This window comes from Drosophila arizonae, chromosome 2 (assembly GCF_054131065.1).
Source record: "Drosophila arizonae isolate 15081-1271.41 chromosome 2, UAZ_ARI_1.0, whole genome shotgun sequence".
Taxonomy (NCBI): domain Eukaryota; kingdom Metazoa; phylum Arthropoda; class Insecta; order Diptera; family Drosophilidae; genus Drosophila; species Drosophila arizonae.
The window spans coordinates 28,850,467-28,869,717 of record NC_142922.1 but is presented as its reverse complement, the minus strand read 5'-3'; the positions used below and the strand labels follow the sequence as shown (position 1 = coordinate 28,869,717).

The window sequence follows — 19,251 nt, the reverse complement described above, 5'->3', positions numbered from 1 at the left end:
AACCCATCTCACACCCGCAGAGTACATATGTACTTGTAAGTGGGCGTGTCTACTGGCGGGTTGTGGGCGTGGTGGGTGTCAAAATTGTGCATGAACCAAATGGTTTTTGGCTGCTGTAGCCACCGATGGGGCAACAAATTAAGTTACACTTGCAAAACGCCAAACGAATCGTGGTCGGAGAGCAAAAAGAAACCAGACTAAAACCGAGCTCTGTGAGTAGCCATAGAAATGGGATCGCAAACGGCAATGGCAGTGGCAACGGGGCTGTCGAAAATGGCGTAGGCAATTTGCCAGCAAATTTTGCCGACAACACAGAGAATAAAATATGCATGGCTATGTTTGGAGTCTCAATGGCTCTATGTCGCGAGCAGCGGGCCAGCTACATAGCTGAGCCCCTTCCCAGCCCGATATTCGAAATGTCCCCTGGCAATTGGATGGGAATGTAATTGTAATTAGCGTTGAAACGAATCAGCCGCATAAAGAAACTAGCCCGGGACGGGGCCGGATGTGTTTGCAGTGGCTGTGGGTGTGAAATTGGCACAGCGCTTAAATTGTTCTAAGTGGGTTAACACAGCAGATAAGAGGGCATACGAAATGAGTTGGGATCGCACAGTTGATAAGAAAAAATAAACTTTTTGGGAAACTGTAATGAAGAAGTACAGAAGCTCTTTTATATGCGAACAGACTCATGATTTATCGGGTTTTTAAATAATTTATGGTTCACCCTTCAGATCTTTGCGGGGGAAAGTCAAAGGCACTCAAACTTTGCTCTTAAAAGAAAAGTTCGAGTGATTCGATTTTCGAGTGATTCGATTTTAGCTTGAATACAGTTTTCTTTTTTTTTTTTAGAACTACATTAGAAAATAATTTAATATGCATATATTTATATATACTTTCAATAGATTTTAGTAATTAATATTCTGTTCTTCTACTTCTACCACAGATCAATGACAAAAGCAGCTATACACACTGCAGAAAATACTTTTAAACTGTGGGAGATTAAAATGAAGTTGGTGCCGCACTTAACCAAACCGCAATAAATCAAAACACCTGGCAGGGTGCTTATAAACTCTGCCAGCAAGTAAGAACAATGGGGCGACAAGAGCAGCAACTGAAACAAAAGCGAAATCAAAACTTTTGCGGCAGGCAAAATCTAAAGAAAAGACAAAGTAACAAACAAGCAGAGGGCAGCAATAACAACAACAACAACAACAACAACAAGAACAGCAGCAACATAAACAAGCTGCCAGCTAATACAACAATAATAACAACAGGTGTTCGACACAGTTTCCAACACACACACACACACAAGCAGAGCGAACGCTTGCCAAATGAACATTTTGCGTTGCCTACTTTTGAGGGCAGCCGCCGCGTTGCTGCGTTTGGCGCCTTTTGTTTGTTTCAGCTCGCATTTCTTAAACTGCATTGGTGAGAGGGGGGAGGTAGTAGTGCAGAAGCGGATCAGTAGTAAGAAAATAAAATAGAATGCAATGCAACTGCAATGATGCCACATCAAAAGTGAAAAACTTTAAAGCTGTAAACTTGGCACAAAACTTGGCTCACACCTTTGCAGGCTGTGTGTTTGTGTTGTGTGTTTTGTGTTTGTAGAATGCAGTTAAAAACTTGCTGCCGCAATTCAATTAAAACTTCAATGTAATATACACATACACACACAACACACACACACACACACACTCACACAATAGCATCTTAGACAACAGTGAGATTCCAAGTCTCGGGTTGGCACTTGGCCTCAGCTGTCGCCATATGTAAACAAACGCTGGCAAAAGAGCAGCGCATGCAGCCGGCATGCTGTGCATCCTTTCGCCTCTTAGCTTCTAGCCAACAATTTATCCGCGCCGACGCTTTAGCAAGGACTCGGCTCTGGTATAAAAGCAGCAGCCGCAAGCATTGGGCAAACAGTTGGCTCGCGGCGCGTACACCGAATGCCACAGAACTTGGCTCGCATCGTAGCTTGGCCAACTTGTAGAGGCTTATGTCGTAATCCACCAGTGTGAAAAGACCGTGACCAAGTCAACAAATTGGCTGGTCAAACAACCAAAACTCGGACTAAAATTCCCATAAAATTCGCAACTGGCAAACATTCTGTGGTTAGATTTTGGTTTTGTGAACGACGCAAAAAACCAAAAAATAATAATAATACAATAAATTTATAAAAAAAAACAATGCAATCAAGTTAACTGTAATTAGTTTTTGATTGTGGTTACGTGTAATTTAATTGGCTTGCCAATTAGGTGTGCAATCAAATTTAACACACAGCAACTCACAATAGACAAAATAGTTTCACTTTGCGGTCTGCCCACGGCGGCAACACACACATACACAAACAGTTAAAATATTGCTGTAGTTGCCGTTATTTAGAGCTCGAAATTAAATTGCCTAAAATTCCATGAAGATCTCTAATTTGTTTTCACATTTGAATAAATGCCCAAGGCATTTATTATTATTCAAGTGACGGCCAGTTTTTAATTGAATGAATTACCAAGCACTGTAAATTATTCAAGCACAACAATATGCATAAGCTACAAAGAAGCCGTATAAACATTTAATTAAAACTTTCAGATTAAAGGCCAGCAACTTTCCTTAAAATACAAATTTATTTGTTGTAAACTTATTAAATAGCTTGGATACAGTATCTCATAGACTGTTTGCTACTTCGGGTGGAAAATTCGAGGAACGAGCAGCTTGGCTTAAAAGCGAACTGCAGCCAAGAATAAAGTAACAAATCTTAAGCCCACAACAAGGTCATAATTTAGTCTGTGTGCAAAGCTGTGTGTGTGTTTGTGCGTGTGTCTGTGTGTAGGCACTTGGGAATCGAACTGAGAGGCTTAAATTTATTATGATGGATATTTTGTAACAGCATCGATAAGTCAGTCGAAACAAGAGATTACCGGTAAGTTTAATAAGGCAAAACAAAATACTATATTATTCTCAGAGCAATTGAATGTCATATGATGTAGGAAATTCCTTTGTCAAGCTTTAAATATATTTAGTTATAATTTAAAATAAAATTTAAGCTGACATGCGTGATAATAAAACGAAACACATAAAACTTGAACAGACAGCGAGGGCATCAAGCAAAAAACGCAAAGTAGCCACAAAAGTATAAAATGTATATAAATTCACATTGTCTCTGCTCCCCACAGCCTGCTCTGTGGATTGATTTATGGGTTTGTAAATATATATATATGTGTGTGTGTGTGTGTGGGAATGCGTGTTTAAGAAATACTGCGAGAGGGACTCGTGTGTCGCTTTGTGCATAATTGAATATGGGATAGCTTGCTTTAAGCCATCCTCCAGACCCATTTCCATTCAAACTCAAACAACGGCAAAGAAACAGCTCTAGAAGTACATAAAGATAATAGAGGTAACAGGTTAATGTGCAAAGTTCTTGCTTAGATACCGCCAAATATTCCACGATTTCTGCATATATGTGGAGTGCAATAAAAATAATGTGTACACATATAGATAATGTAGAATAGAGCCAATGGGCGGGCGTCTCTATATACATATATTTTTGACTATTAGTGCATGCGTGTGTGGGTGTTTGTATTTGTGTGTGTGTGTGTGGTTGTGTTGTTCCATAGTGCCCGCATCATTGTGGTATGCTGATCTATGGTAATTTGCAAGTTAAATGTCCTTAGCGATAATGTTCATAATTTACGAGCAAAAGCAATGCAGGAGCGGAATGGGCAATAAGCGGAAGCCTTGGTAAATGGGGCGCTGCAAGTTGTCTGTTAACTATATTAATAACTTCAATAAGTAAATACAAACTTTTTATGAACTTGCAGCTCAGCCATATCGATATAATTTGGTAATAAAACATTTTTAAATTTATGGTGGTATTTTATAATTTTATATTATATTATTTAAGCATAAATTTTTATTTAATTGTACTTCCTGAAGCTCTTATTCCGCTCCTGAAATTTAAGCGCATAATGCCCGTGGCATTTAAGTGGAGCTGAGCAGAAGAGCAACAGCAACAGTAACGGCAACATGGGTCTCTTCCTCTTATACCATTAAGTGGCATTATAATTATCATCTGCACAGCGAGCTGGCAGTAAGTGCAGAGCGCAAAGAGCAGCATTTCCAGCTAACCGGGCTGAGCTTCTACCTATAAAGTTCGCATTTGATGTGCTCATTAAACCATGAACGAGACCACTTAAATCGCGCGGGTTAACTGTTGCCAGTTATGACACAGCTATAGCGCCATTGCCGGTACCGCTTATCAGCCCGCCAAATAGGTATTTGAAGAGGCGCCTAATCACAGCTGAAAATTAAATACCCAATTAGCAAACATTCCGCTTCAATTTTAATTAATTGCCCAAGCGAGACAGTAAGCCAAAGTATATCCTGTACGAATGAAATGAGTAGGAAGGTGTCAAATGCGACATTATATTATACAACTAAAAAAAATTCTCAAACTACCATTTCGTATCCTTAAGCCATAGAAGTTTAAATTTGAAACAATTATAGCAGTATTTTAATTTAACATAGTTTTTAAATCAGCATTATTATTGATAATAGTGGATAATTGGATTCAGGTTTTTGATCGTCCAAGAGAAGAAGGCTTCAGTGATTATTCCCAGCTAAATATAATAAGTGGAGATTCGGCTTCAGTGAATACTGAATACATATATATATGCACCTGTAATTACGCTCCCAAATTCCCACTCGGCACATCCAAAAAAAGTATTACAAAATTTCTCATAATTCAGCGCGAGTTCTCTTTAAATTCCATAGAAGAGAAAAAGTTACAGCTCTCACATAAGTTAGCGTATCGTCTAGTCATGCCATTCTGCTAGAACGCAATTACTTGTTTATTTTTTCTTGTATATCAATAATACTCACAGCAGGTGTATATATTTTGAATATGCCCAATGCGGCATTTGCCGCACGAATCCCTTTTTCTCTGTTAAGCATGTTGATATTGTCTGAGATTAGGATTTTAAAATTAATTGTGCGCATAAATTACGCCGGAATGCGCTGCGGGCCAACATCCCTTCAGTTTCCGGTGCCGATGCCAAGGCATTTGGTTAATGGAGCTCACAACCTTTTGGTCCTTTACTTTTAGTTGTTGTTGTTGTTGTTTAGTGATGGGCTATAAATTAACTTTCATCTGAAATGAGTTTGCATAATACAAAGACTGAAAATTGAAATATATTCGACGTCTGTGACTTACTTATTTGTTTAGTTATTAAGTGGATTTACGGTAAATCATGATTCTCCAAACTGGGCGTCAAAACAAAGTAATTTGCAGGCCTGATAAATGGCAGAATTTAGTGAAAATGCCTTCAACTTTAAAGGGCTTTAAGAGCTGAGGATCTGACAAAAGTCATTTTATACTTTAAAAAGAAATAAAAATGAAAATAATAAATTATACGAATATATTTTATTGCTGAGTTCTTAAGTCGTTACGCATCGTAAATATTGAGCCAAGCAGATAAATAATGTAGAACCTGCTTAAAAGCTTCAGACTTCAAATAAGAGACAGAGAAAGCGAAAACGATAAAAGTATTTATTTAACTAAAAGCTAAAACAAATTTAGTTGGACAGAAAACAAATTCGAGTTATCTTCTCACTTTTTAGATTCCAGGCTTGGGTTGGCTAAAAAGAAGACGGTAAAAACTATATATGCTGTTAGTGATTACATTATCATTGTCATGCCGAGAAGGATGCGTTAAGCTGATGCTGTAGCTGCTGCCTAAGTGAATAAAAAATGGAAGATGCTCGAGATATAAATCAATAAAATCGGAATTTAATATAGCCACAATGCGTGGCTGAACAAAAAGGAGCAGATGAAATAAGAGAAAAGTTCAGTGATTGAGAGTAAGTCGAACTTTGAATACCCTAACGTACAATATTTTCCTTATTTAAATACTATCTTGTAAAACCGATAAATATTTATGTGATTATATAAACGTAAATATACACACCAAAAGTTAGCCACAGCTCTGTTATAGAAGAGACTTTCACTCAACAAAAGGATAAGTCTATATATACAAGTGGATAAGCATATTGCAATGCTCAGCCTCAGTCTCAGTCGCTCTCTCTCTCTCTCTTTGGTAGGGCATAAACGCAGCAGCACAAAATGCTATGCAGGAATTTTTGCGTTCATTGATAAAGTTCGTCAGCAAACAAGGAAATCAACAGAGCCTCCAACGCCTCCGAGCCCATCCTCGTCCTGGCAGTTGCCTCAATTGTGCTGGGTGCAAAATAATTTACATATTATGAGAGTTGGCATGAAAGGACGAAAGAAAAAAACGCACGAATGGGCGGCGTTTGACAGGGAATGGGAAACAGAGACGACTCTATTGAATGGCAGTCACTGCTCTCGCCCGACAATGGATACGGATACAGACAGCTATCAACTACTGGGCTGTCCTTTTTTTTATATCATCTGCATGGCGTGCGGAATATGCTACACTAAAAGAGAGCTCTAATGTGTTTCTACTTTTTGCGAGCTCCGACTCGCTCGTCGACAAATCTGTGCAGCATATGGGATGGCAATTGGTTATTTTATGGCACTTTTTATTGTGGTTTAAGTGTGGAGTGCGGGCATTATTTATGCACAGGACACGAGTATCAGCTGCCCATAATCCGCATAATGGCGGGGCCCAGATTACGGCTCAGCGAATGCTCGGGTCTTTGAGGTGACACTATAAAATTAATTTTAAAACATTTCGGCCTTAATCATTCGTGCTGATAAAAGGCGACAGTTGTCCCCGAGGATAATTGCGTATGCGTGTGGAACGTACAAGGGCTTCCGACATGGACAAAAAAAAAATTAAATATGAATATTGCAGTCGGCTGTTATCGACTGCTGGATATTCGCTTGTGTTCTGTGAGCGTCGAGTATAGAAATTCCTTGAATTGTCTCGCCTTCAAAAGAGCATTTCATATAATCCTCTGAGCTGAACTCTTATTTTCAATTTCAAATTGTCAGTAAGACAGACGGACGAACTGACGGCCAATGCTCAGCTTTTCATAACAATAGCATTTAGCCAATATACCTTTTCGGCCATTTTGTGAACGAGCATAAAACAGAGAAAAGCGAATCCCAAGCCAAAGTGACTACGTCCGGGGGCATTTAAGGCATAATTTGTGCACAAAATATATTTGCTGGCTTATGCAGAAAATTTGCCTCCCAAGCACAGACACGACCGGCGACCCAGAGCTTGCGGGTGAACCGTTTTGGCCCCGCCCCGCCCTGCGTCGCGAGCCGACCGCGCCCGTTGGCAATTCTCCTTGCGCCACTTGTAGAACTTTAGGAAAACGTGCGGCGCTTTTCAACTCGGGACTGGCTCGAGCGGGCGGCTATCAGTTTTACGAGTCCTTTGAGAGTCGTACTTGTTAAATTTTCGACCCGTTGTCCGCCTCGGCTTTTCGATGTGGGTGTGCGCGCGGATGTCTAGGGAACCGCTCGAAACATGCCAGAGATTTGCGTTTGGCAACTGGCTTTTGATATTCAATCATGTCAAGCATTGCCAACAAAGCGAACAACTTTCTAACACCCACACACACACGCATGCACATTAAGAGACATTCAACTGGCCTTCAATTTATTTGTAATAATGGTCTCTCATTTTTTAATGTGGCCTTTTTTGCCCTTGCTGGTGTGGTTTCTCTCTCTTTATTTATCGACTGCTTTGCCTTATAATAATCAATCGCATACGAAATGTATTTTATTTTATTTTACTTTTTTTTTTTGGTAAGGTTTCATTTCATTGAAAACAGAAATGTTTTCATGTTTTATTCTATTTCTTTTTTTTTTTTTTTTTGGGTCAGCGACTGGTCCTATATCAAATTGATTGAGGGAAAGTTTCCCAATAAAACGAAAACTTTTCACTAAATACATATTTAACTGACAAAAAAAAAAAAAAAAAACCATTTGATTGATAAATAGAAAATATATTTTATTTTGCCTCAAGCAGCATTACAAATACAAATACAAATATGACAACAGTAAAAGTGAAGGGAGGGCTAGGATTAAAAAAAAATTAACATGCAAAATTTAAGATGAAAATTATTTATTACAAATTTAAATTAAACCTTATAATTTATAAAAAGATGCTAAAAAGCATGAAATTATCATACATATAGATAGATGATATCTAACAAGTGTTTTTTAGAGGTCCACAGTTTTGAGTTGGCAACCTTGCCCTCATTGCATTGACAGCCCATTTAACAACTATTAGTTGCGTTTTGCTTAAATTTTCATTTAAGTAGTGTCATTTAATAGGCAGGTGATATCTTTAAGCTATAGAGTATGTAACGAATGTAAAGGTTCATTAATAGTTGCTTTAATTTATTATCCAATTTTAGTAAAAATAAACTTACAGACTTGATGCAGAAATATTTTAAGAAAATAATTGAATTAATTGGCCACCAAAATTGTAAGATTTAACCCCATTCGGCTATTTTGCTAGGGATCCTATAAGTTCACTTGCTTACGTGCATAAAGCAAAGACAATTGAAGTTATGGAAATCAAATTTGTGTTCCAGATCACGCTGGTCGCCATGGTCATGGTCGAAATTAGATTCGACTGTGATTGTACTTTTTTGACGGTTTTGGATTGCATTAACCAGATCATTGAAATTAGTTTTTGTGTGCGAAATTTACTGTTTGTTCTCGAGCTCTATCTTACTACCTTTTAAACTAAGATTTTAAAGCTAAAGAGATACATTTTGAAATGCCGTAATGGTTAATTTTATTTATTATATTATTATCATGTATTGTCTTCTTGTTAGAGAACATCAATGTACCTCAAGTAGATGTGATTGACAGATATGTAAGACCTCCTTTCAGACTAGGACTCGGCACGTCAACCTTCGTTCACTCTAATTATTGCTTATTGTATTTTATCAAACTTTGTTGACTTGTCTAATTTATCCGACTTACTGAAGACCAAAAAGTACTTTCGAAATAATTAAAATTGAAATAGAAAGAGCCCTGTCAATATTGGAGATTCAAATTTGGCATGTGTATTCCACTTAGGGCCTGTAGCCCGAGTTTATTTGATATTCAACTACAAGAAACAACTTTGACAATTTGCAAAAAATAGCAGTTCAGCAACAAAAACATCAACAACAACAGTTTTGCAACAAAAGATACAAAGGGCAGGGCAGAAGCAAAAAACAATAACAATTACTCTGATTGCCGCCCCCGGAGACTCTGCTGAAAGTTGAAAGTGACCTGACGAATGGTCATGAAATGGAAAATGCCAGCAGAATGGTCCGGCGCACACGGATCTACTTGGACCGGGCCAAGCTCATACATTGTATCTCCTCCGCTGTTACACTAGACTTGACCTGGTTATCAGTTCTACCCTATAATTGACTCGGAGAATATTCAACAGCGCAAACGAGTTACTACATATATGTATATTATTATACTATATATTACTGATTTATGCAACGCTTTAAGGATTTGAGTATGGATCAAAGTCTTATAAACAGTGCTCGTTAAAATGGTTGCTAAATGACCCTGACTAAAGAAATTTAATTTATAGTTTTTATAGTGCGTTTCAATTGCAATAAATGTATTTCAAGGGTATTTAATATTTTCCAACTCAGGAAGAACTATTCTATATTGTTTTTCTTTTTTTTTTCTTTTTCAGTTTGATTTTTTTACTGGGTCAGGCAATGCCGTAAAACAATTGAGAGCTCAATTTTGCACGGCCGGTTGGTTTTATTTTACATAACTCCTTCTGTTGGCGAAAAAGGATGCGCCTGCAGCGCAGGATATGCACATTGCGAATGATTTCAGTGCCAGTCGTAACTTTGTTAGTCCCGCATACACACAAACACACACACACACATAGACACACACATACACACAGAGAGAGATCGCCAAGAGGCAGGAGCCAACATTTATCTGGCAAAATGTTTTGCTCTGCCATTACTCGCATTGTTTCAGCCAGCAGCAGGATGTGCTGCCAGGATAAGGCATTGGCCAGGTTGGGGGATTGGTGCAGACGGGGCGAGCTGTGGGGACAGCTGGAGGGTGCAGTGCTCATGTGCGTAAAAATTCTATTTGATTATTGCACGTTTATGGAGAAGCCAGCAGCAGAGCACAGCCACAGGCAGGACAATGCATGACCATTGTATTGCGTTTTCTGCAGCATGCTTTAGAAACTGAGAGACAGAGATAGAGAGAGTGAGCTAGAGCGAGAGAGAGGGACAGAGGTATATGGTGAACTACAAAAGAGCTGAAATATTTAATCGGGATATTTATTTCCTGCAGCAGGATATGAAAGCAAATGCATTGACTTTGATGACTGGGTGGGAGCTGGATTAAGGGCACCCAAAGCAAATATCTTAAATTGACTGCACCAAAGGATTGCGTTTAATTATTTCTGTGGTCTGCGTGTGGCATTGGCCAGCAGGAACAGGCTATTCAAGCAGGTCAAAAGGGGGGCTGCCTGGCTGGCTGGCTGACTACATATCTTTAGTCTTAATGGCTGCAATCCATTGCCAACTGCAACATTGAACATGAGCTGGCACTCGCTACATCCTGGGTCAAGTACTGCACGTTCCACACTATGCAAATAAATTGTTGGCTTCTGCAAATGAAATTATTTTCATTTAAGTAGGTAATCAAAAGCAATGGGGCTGCTCGCTGAGCTATAGACCATAGCTGAGGTCGATTTCAGTTTTGCAGTTTGCATATGCTCAAATTGGATAACTACACTCGAAGTTCCGCTTCTCCCTTCACGGCTTACTGCGCTTCACCCTTTCAGCATCTCTCTTCACATTCCTACTTTGCACTTCACTAGTCACTTCGCTTCCCACTTTACATCAAAGATTTTTTCTCAGTTTACTTAGGCTCGCGCTTTATATATTTATTATATTCCGTGGGATGATAGTCAGATGATTGCCTCTTATATGACTTTGCTTCTCTGTCCGCTTCGCCTTTTATTGCACAAGTCCTCATTTTTCGGTTCGCTGCCTAAATTATGGTTCGACGTCCTAAATTATGGTTTACCTAAGCATAACATTCAATTCATTTAAATGAGCTCCGCCCATTGTTTCTGGCTCCTGGTTTATTTTTCTATCTCACAGTTCTGTGTGTCTTTTCATCTTTGCAGCATAGAAATGAATGTCAACGCGTTTTAAGTGCGCTCAGCATTCGCGCCCCCATAAAAGAATCAAGATTCCGGACCGGAACGTGACTTTTGGCGCAAGTAAATTGAAGCCACAGCGCGATAAAAAACTGCAATGCCAACCTGAGCGAAATTTGTTCGCGCAATCAAACAGATAAAAGAGAGATATATATACATATCTATATATATAAGAAGTCAGCGTCCATGGCGGGCACTTCAGCTGCATCGAGAATGAGCGCAGCCATGCGACATCATCATCTGCTTCATCTGCCCAGCGCGGCCATTTGGATGCTGCTGCTGCTGCTGGCGCTGCTCGCCGCTGCAGCAACTGCGGCGCCGACGTCAACGCCGACTGCAGATCGGCGTCGTTGCGCACACAAAGGCATCGTGGAGCTGATTCGCACCAGCCCGGTAATTGTTAAAGCTCTCGCCGCGCGCATCTTTACGGACGCCGAGCTGGCCGAGCAGCCGTTGGACTCGGCCTCTGCAACGCAGTCGTCCTCCATTTTAATAACATTAACGCCGGAAACAATATACAAAGGCGCTTCGCTGCTCAAAATGGCCAACGGAGCTGCCGCCGCTGCTGCCGCTGCCGCTGCCGCCGCTGAGGCAGGCGATGGCAGCCTGGGCAATGATGCTGCTTCCGGCGGGACTCGGCGCAGCGGCAGCATCAGCGGTTCCAGTGCTTGGAGCGACAGCGGCGCTGCCTACCAATATGAGGGGTAAGAGCAATACATTTGCAAACATTATTCAGCTAATTATAAATGATCTACCCCTGGTATTCCCTCTGAAAAAAAAGTTTAGTTAGAGTGGGCAGATGTTCCCTGTTTCAAAAGTATCCATCTCTGAATGCTATTTGCCGCAGAGATAATTTCAGTTTGCATGGATTGAATAAAGTTAATGATATTCCCTCTACGAATTATTTTATAGTTAATGGAGTTTTCTTTAATCTCGTGTCTAATAATTCAATATATAGTTAAATGGTATTCCATAAAATTATTTCAGTTTATTTATAATATTCCCTCCACAAATTGTGTTATACCTGGGAGAGTTATACATATATTCCACTGATATTTTCAATTTACGAGTTACTGATATTAAGTTATTTCAGTTAATGTAGGATATTCCCTCTAAAAATGGCTGCAACTTTTTTGTTTACTTAAGTTAGTTATCAAACAATTTGTATAGCATTAACAATTAATATAGTATACATTAATATACTTTGCAAATAAGTAAATTAATCATTGGGAATACCACTATAAATAATAATGAAAACCTTGATTGCGCAATCAGTGAAACCACAAAGTGCTCTCATTCTTAGTGCATGTGCGGTTTCTCATTTTGTGCTGACTTTTCATTGGCTTTATATAACCTTTGCTCCCTCTCTCTCTCTCTCTCTCTCTTTGTCTCTATCTTCTTTCCTCACTTTTCCCTCTCTCTCTCCTTCTCTCTCTCTCACACACACACTTTTTGCAGGCAACTGAATGCCACACTAGAGCCGCTGCATTGCTTCGATGCTAATATGCTGAAAATGTTGCCTACGGAATTAATTGCTTTTGGCAAATTACTGCCTGCCTCAGCGGTAACCAACATGGGCTACGGCACGGACTCCCCCCTTGAGTCCAGGCAATTGCAACGGCCAGAGCTGGGATCAGGTTTAGATGTGGGCAGCGATAAGGATGTGCTTCGCATCAGCGTCAACGGTCTGCATCGTTGGACGCCCCAATTCGAGAATCATATCTGGAAGCACTTAGGTGAGTTGACCCCATAATAGCCCGCATCGTCTCGCCCCGCCTCCCCCCTACTCTTACGTACTTGTTGCTACTCAATTTTCCCAGCTTTTGCTATTGTTGTTCTAGCAGTTCCGCTTGTTAATCGCATTTGGTCTGGTGGTTGGTTGCATTGTGCCCCAAATCGTCTTTGCGGATGCTTTTCGTAGTTTTTCGGGCATCTCTGGCTCGCCGTGTTCCGACCGGCTCCATGGGCAACTCAGCATGCCAATCAGACCTAATTGCCAGTTCACGGAATTTGCTGCATTCGTAGTCTGAATCCCATTTTACCCCCTTTTATACCGGAGGGTTTCACAGATGCTGCGTGAATCGCGTGAATGAACGGATTCAAACGTTTCCCTTTACTAACAAGTATTAACCTGAATACTTCATAGATATAAAACACGATGCTAGGTGCTTATGACGGAGCTTCTCGTATTTGTTATCAATTAAATATTGATTACCGAAAGCCCGCATAAAATGGTCGTCGTGCATGTCTGACTAGGCCAGGTCGTCTGGTAAATACTATAAAAATAATCCAAGTACTTTAGAGCAGATCTGTGGATGATGATGACGCAGCAGGCGACTAGCTGCGGTCTATCCGATTATCCTGCTCTGCTCACAGGACGCGGCTCGGCGCAAGGCACTTTCTGGCAGTCTGCATCACTTGTGGGATGTAGCACTTGACTTTTGTGTCAAGAGATAGATAGCAGAGCCAAATACACACACATACACACTAGCAAATTGTGGCAATAGTTCAAGAGGTTTTTGCGGTGAACAGCATAGAAAATCCGTAAAACATAAAAACCAAACGCGATTTGTTATATTGGTAGTCACTACTAGTTTCCAATACACACACACACACACACACACACAGACAGATACACACTGACTAGATAGACGTCAATGAGTACATATATAAAATGATTTGTAGACACGAAAGCCCATGCATAGACATACGTATACATAAAAACAAGGATAGGAGACTACAAAGATGCAGGATTCAAACTCGGCATCTTTCTCTTTTCTCTATTAAAAAATGATTTATTGTTTTATTTATATATTTAAAAAAAAATAATAATAATAACATAAAAATAGATATACTAATTTTTTTGTCAGTTATAAATGTTAAATATTAATTAATGAATAAATATAAAAATATCATTTATAAAACAAATATATAAATAAATCATTATAATCACTTTTTATTGTAATAATAAGAATAATATATAGGCAATATTTAATTTATAAAAATATTTACAAAATAATTCATATTCTTTTAAAAATGATTAATAAATTGTGGTATGTTTTACAAATGATTATTATTTAAAAAATAAGTTTTGCAACTATTAAACCAAAATTTATTTTCATTTGTCTTATCTTATGTATCAGAAAAGGCTAATAAATTATTGTATTAGAATTTAAGCTTTTATGAAATTTATATAAAAAACATTCTCAATTATGGTTTAAGAATCTATAAGTATATATGTAATTGTATTAATTAAATGCATACTGATATGGTCAATATGTCATATTTGTTGAAAACAAACAATGAATAATAATTAGTTCATAAATGCTCCCAATTTTATTTAATTTTTTATGGATTCTTTTTCGAGTGCAGATATTTACTTAAAAGCTTATACAATTGCAAGAGAAGCGACAGTTGAATGAATTTAATGCCCAGGTGTTGCATTTATCAATTATAGGCTGGGACGATTGGAGCGATTTTACGCTTTGCAGTGTCACCTGCGGCAAAGGTGTGCAGCAGCGTTTCCGTCGCTGTCTGCTGGACAATCCACTGGTGGGCATCAGCATGAATATGAATCTGAATCTAGATGACGAGGATGACGAGGACGATGACGGTGATGACGAGACTGGACAGGATGAAAGCGTGGGGGAGAAGCAGTTTGATGTGGATGACGCTGAAGTAGCTGCTGACGAGGCGAATAATGATGCGCCAGGGGTGATGGGCACGGCAGCAACGGCAGCAACGGCAGCCGCATTCAATGCTGATAATAATGAAGTGCTCAGCCAGGACATGGACGGGACTGAGGATGCGCCACTGATGATGATGCAACCAGCAGCTGTTGCAGCTGCTACTGCCACGAGCACACTGATGCATAAAAGCACACAGTCAACGATAACAGCAACGAGAACAGCAACAGCAACAGCAACAACAAGAGCAGCAGCAACATCAGCAGCAACTGGGTTAACAAGCGACGGTAATGAAGCGACGCGCACAGGTGTCAGCTTTGTGCCAGTTGCACGTAATGACCGTCGCAGGCCACGTGCAAATAATCAGCACAAAAAACGCAAGGCTGCCAAAAGCCTAGCGCTCTCCACGCTACTCTGCGAGGGCTACAACATCGAGCAGCGCAACTGCAACAGCTTCGAGTGCAGCGGTAAGACTCGCCTCACCTGCTCACCTGTACACCTGCCGCATGCCCATTTATTGCAAATCCCTCTCCACAGACGACATTAGCGATCTACTCAAGTTCTACAAGAAGCTGCCCGCGTCCAATGCTGACGAACTGCCTGTGGCCAACAACGACAGTTTGTCCATGGCTGATGTGCCGGACGTGACGACAGCCTTCTCCGTGGGCTCGTCCTCGTCTTCAACGCCCTCGAACATGGGCTACATACGCAGCTGGGGAAATATGCAAAACTTTACCCTGATGATCACGCTGCGAGCTAAGGTAAGATGCCACGTTGGGATACTTCAAAACACAATATTGATTTATAGGAATAAATATCAAAACTCTTCTATACAGTTTTACCAGCTGTAATCATGTCTGTCATTTGGTTTCCACCTGCTTTTCATTTGACCACTATCCTCCATTTGCAGAATGATACGAAAAATGCATCGACAATATTCTCCATACGCAATGTCACACACAATCTGTATCTGGAGGCGTGCAAGGATGGACTGCGTCTATATTTGGAGCGCGACAATACAACGGAAATGTTGCCGGTGAAATTCAATTTATATGATTATCGCTGGCATCAAGTAGCCATCAGGTGAGTGGCAGAGGGTGTTGTTGTTGCTGTGGTTGTTGCAGTTTCTATACCAGATAGCCATCAGTGTGCGTGCTATAACAATGATCCATGTCTGCGACTGCATGTGTGAGTGTGTGGGTGTATGTTCTTGTGGCTTATTGCCCATTGCTATCATTGACACTTTCATTTTATTTGCGTTTTCAATTTATTAACATAAATTGCTTGTGCCAATGAACGTGCACAGTGGAAACACTCGAAGCACTTGACACACATGCAAATAGCACGCACAGTCGCTCACATATGTACACACACCCACACGCGCACTCGCACACATACACCCACTCAAATATATGTATATGAATATCGAGTGGCACTCGGTGTCTGTGTGCGCGGGTGTTTGTGTTTATTTGCCAAACAACACCAGCTAGCGAATCGACACTCGGGTAAAGTGGGCGCCATTTGTCAAAGGCCGTTGGCACATTTTTCTATGCTTTACTGTACGTAATACTCAGAGAATGTATGTACTATTTTAATTATTTGCACCTCTCTACTCACGCGCGATGCTGCAGCATACAAAATGGCGATTTCATATCGATTTACGTCGATTGCCTGTGGACAAACAGCTTTGTCGTCTCGAAGCGACTGTTCACGCTGCCCCTGGACGCGGACGTGGAAATTGGACGCGGCTTTAATGTGAGTATGGGGACAAATTCAGAAAATAATTGACAAATCTATCGCAATAAATTGTACGGCAACTTGTTAGATTGGAAATTCAATATACACAGATAGTAGTGGTCCAATTTTTATCAATATTTCCCACGTAGTATGTTTTCGATATCTGAATATTGTATTAAAAAATAATTAAACAATTTGCAAAGGCAGCTATCGATAACTTATCGATAACTTTCTAATATGCATACTATCATTCAGTAATGTCGCATATAGAGCTCCAATAAAACTACGTTAGTCATGCCAACTACTTGTATCGATAATTTATCGATAATTTTGTATATACAAAAGTCCACACAATAGTGTTCAGTAAAGTAGCACAAAAACTCCCCCACTTTTTCAACTCAGAGTCAAGAACGAACCAATATTTTATCGATACGCTTCCATGAATTCTATATAATATTCCTTTGTATAGTTTCCATATCAATACGTCAGCCCTTCAATGCAATTTAATGCATATATTTCATCACACGCACAGCTGCTGCCGTGCACCATAAAGGGGAAACAATTTTTGTAATATTAATTTCCCAATTGATTTTCATCCCGGCGCAGCACCCGCAGCGCTGGGAAAAACAATGTGTGACAGTTTACAAGCAATTTCTGCAATTTCAACTGCCGTTGGGAACATTGGGGCTGGGGAGGGCTTTGGAGCCATAAATTGTGCAAACAATTTAATGCGATAACTGTGAATTTAACGCGGCGCATGTGATGTGCACTTTCAGTGCTGTATAAAGCCGATAACGCATACGCCTCGTGGTGCCATAATATTACTTAATAGGCAGATAATTGCCATATAAAACTTCCCCTTTGCGAAATACGAGGCATTAAATTTATAAATACAAACGTAAACGCATTTCCAGGGCGAACTGCAGCAGTTGCTTGTGCTGCCCGAGCATCAGGAGCGGCTGCAGTGCAGCAACAAGCGGACATCGATCAACGAAGTTAAGCGTTACATTATCGACACATTCATCGAGGACTATGCCAGCAATTAAGGGGGCGTGGCTAACAGCAGCAACAGCACCAGCAACAAGAGAGAGAGACAACGGTAACCGGAGCAAAATCAAATGAAAATCGCAAATATATTTGATTGGCAAATGCTTGTGTGCATATGAAATGAATGTTGCTAGATATTCGGAATGCAATGGCCCGAAAATGCAGTCTATAGAAACTACATATAAATATGCAAATAAAAACATAAATATATATGTAAAACACACACTCACATATATATATATATTTATATTTACATATAGATACACTTAATATATATTGTGATTGATGTTTCCTAGCAGCGCATTCAAATATATATTGTAAATTACACAATCTCTCAGTGTTTATTCGATTATATAGTATGAATACAATGAATACACTGAATACAATTACCATAAATGCTTACATTGCATTATCTGACATATGAGCACATGTATGTGAATGCCCAAGTATTTGTAACAATTAAGTTAATTTGACATAAAACAATAATTATAATGACAAAAAAAAAAGATGTTAAAAAAATTGATATTGATGTAAATTGCATTGCTAGATACGCAAATGTAATATGAATATGATTTAAGTATAGCGAACAAGTAAAAATAACTCAATAAAATAATTAATTATTTATGCATAAGTGTAAAATGCAAAACGAGTTTTTATTAATTCTGAAATCTTTAAGGAAAGGAGAGGCTAGTAAATAATTAGAGAGAAAATAGAATTATTGAATATTTGACGAATGTTAAATAAATATATTTGAAAGCAGAATGAACATTTATTGCAGTCTGAAATGTTCCTTGAAAAAATTGCAATTGGAATATTTGAGTAAGAAATGATAAATCTAGATGGAAAAGTGAATATGGAAATGATATATTTTATTGCAAAACGTAAATCGAAAAGGCGTTGCAATATGTAATATGGCATATAGAGTGACATTTTCCAGAAATTCATGAAACTAATACAGAGTATGAAAACTATTTACATATTAAATTTTTGTTTTTTTTTTTTTCGTTTTAAATTCAGAATTTCACACCAGTTCTACACTAAATTAGTTTTATGGACTGCATAAACAAGCAGCGCTTGAGTTTACCTCTCACAAATTTTTTAGTATGCCAAATAGGCTGAAATACATTCTAGAGTTAGGCTCAAAGTTATTTATGCTTTATTTATAGTTTTAATTTCGATTCGCAGTAAATTTGGAATTTGTATGCAGAGCTAGCGTCTTTCTGATTTGCATAGTATGCTAAATGAAAATCGAAGCGAGTATTCTAATAAGCCAATCTATACACATTTTTTGCACTTTTTACTTTAGTTTGTGTCCTCCTTTATTTCTGGGCTCTGACTGTGCTACTTGACTGGGTTTAGCTGACTGTAGCTTATTTCTGGCCACACGTATATGAGAATTTACATATTGTTGAGCTCTTTGCAGGCGGGGCGAGTGCAGCGGAGTGGGAGTGGAAGTGGAAGTGGGTGTGGATGTGGATGTGGTGCTAATATGGGTGGTTGGTTTAGTGGTTTGCTTCGCTCGCTTTGCAGTCACTTTTGTGGATTTTGCGCATTTGAGTGCGCTTGACTGATTTGACAAAGGATCAACTTGTTAATTTCGCTCGGCGCACCGAGTGCCGCTGACAAGTGCCAAGTGC

General features: G+C 39.3%; 1 protein-coding gene across 8 annotated transcripts; it reads left to right on the top strand.

Moving 5' to 3' along the window:
• The first annotated feature begins 1,908 nt into the window (after positions 1 to 1,908).
• Positions 1,909 to 18,253, top strand: LOC108609237 (uncharacterized). 8 transcript variants are annotated; one of them, XM_089470930.1, is made up of 9 exons: positions 1,909 to 2,111; positions 2,655 to 2,914; positions 11,112 to 11,848; positions 12,603 to 12,880; positions 14,602 to 15,297; positions 15,368 to 15,591; positions 15,741 to 15,913; positions 16,462 to 16,585; positions 17,482 to 18,253. In XM_089470930.1, exons 3-9 carry the CDS (start codon positions 11,331 to 11,333, stop codon positions 17,611 to 17,613), a joined length of 2,145 nt encoding a protein of 714 aa, XP_089327056.1. In that variant the 5' UTR covers positions 1,909 to 2,111; positions 2,655 to 2,914; positions 11,112 to 11,330; the 3' UTR covers positions 17,614 to 18,253. The 8 variants fall into 8 exon arrangements, with proteins under 8 accessions (XP_089327056.1, XP_017856471.1, XP_089327036.1 ...); XM_018000982.2 differs by having other exon boundaries at positions 2,644 to 2,914; XM_089470910.1 differs by having other exon boundaries at positions 2,584 to 2,914.
• Positions 18,254 to 19,251: the final 998 nt, after the last annotated feature.

Bases quoted from the DNA above. Each gene is read 5' to 3' on its own strand.
- LOC108609237 (XM_089470930.1), top strand. From the start codon at position 11,331: ATGGCGGGCACTTCAGCTGCATCGAGAATGAGCGCAGCCATGCGACAT. The intron at 11,849-12,602 runs GTAAGAGCAATA...CACTTTTTGCAG, and splicing joins GCTGCCTACCAATATGAGGG to GCAACTGAATGCCACACTAG. The intron at 16,586-17,481 runs GTGAGTATGGGG...ACGCATTTCCAG, and splicing joins AAATTGGACGCGGCTTTAAT to GGCGAACTGCAGCAGTTGCT.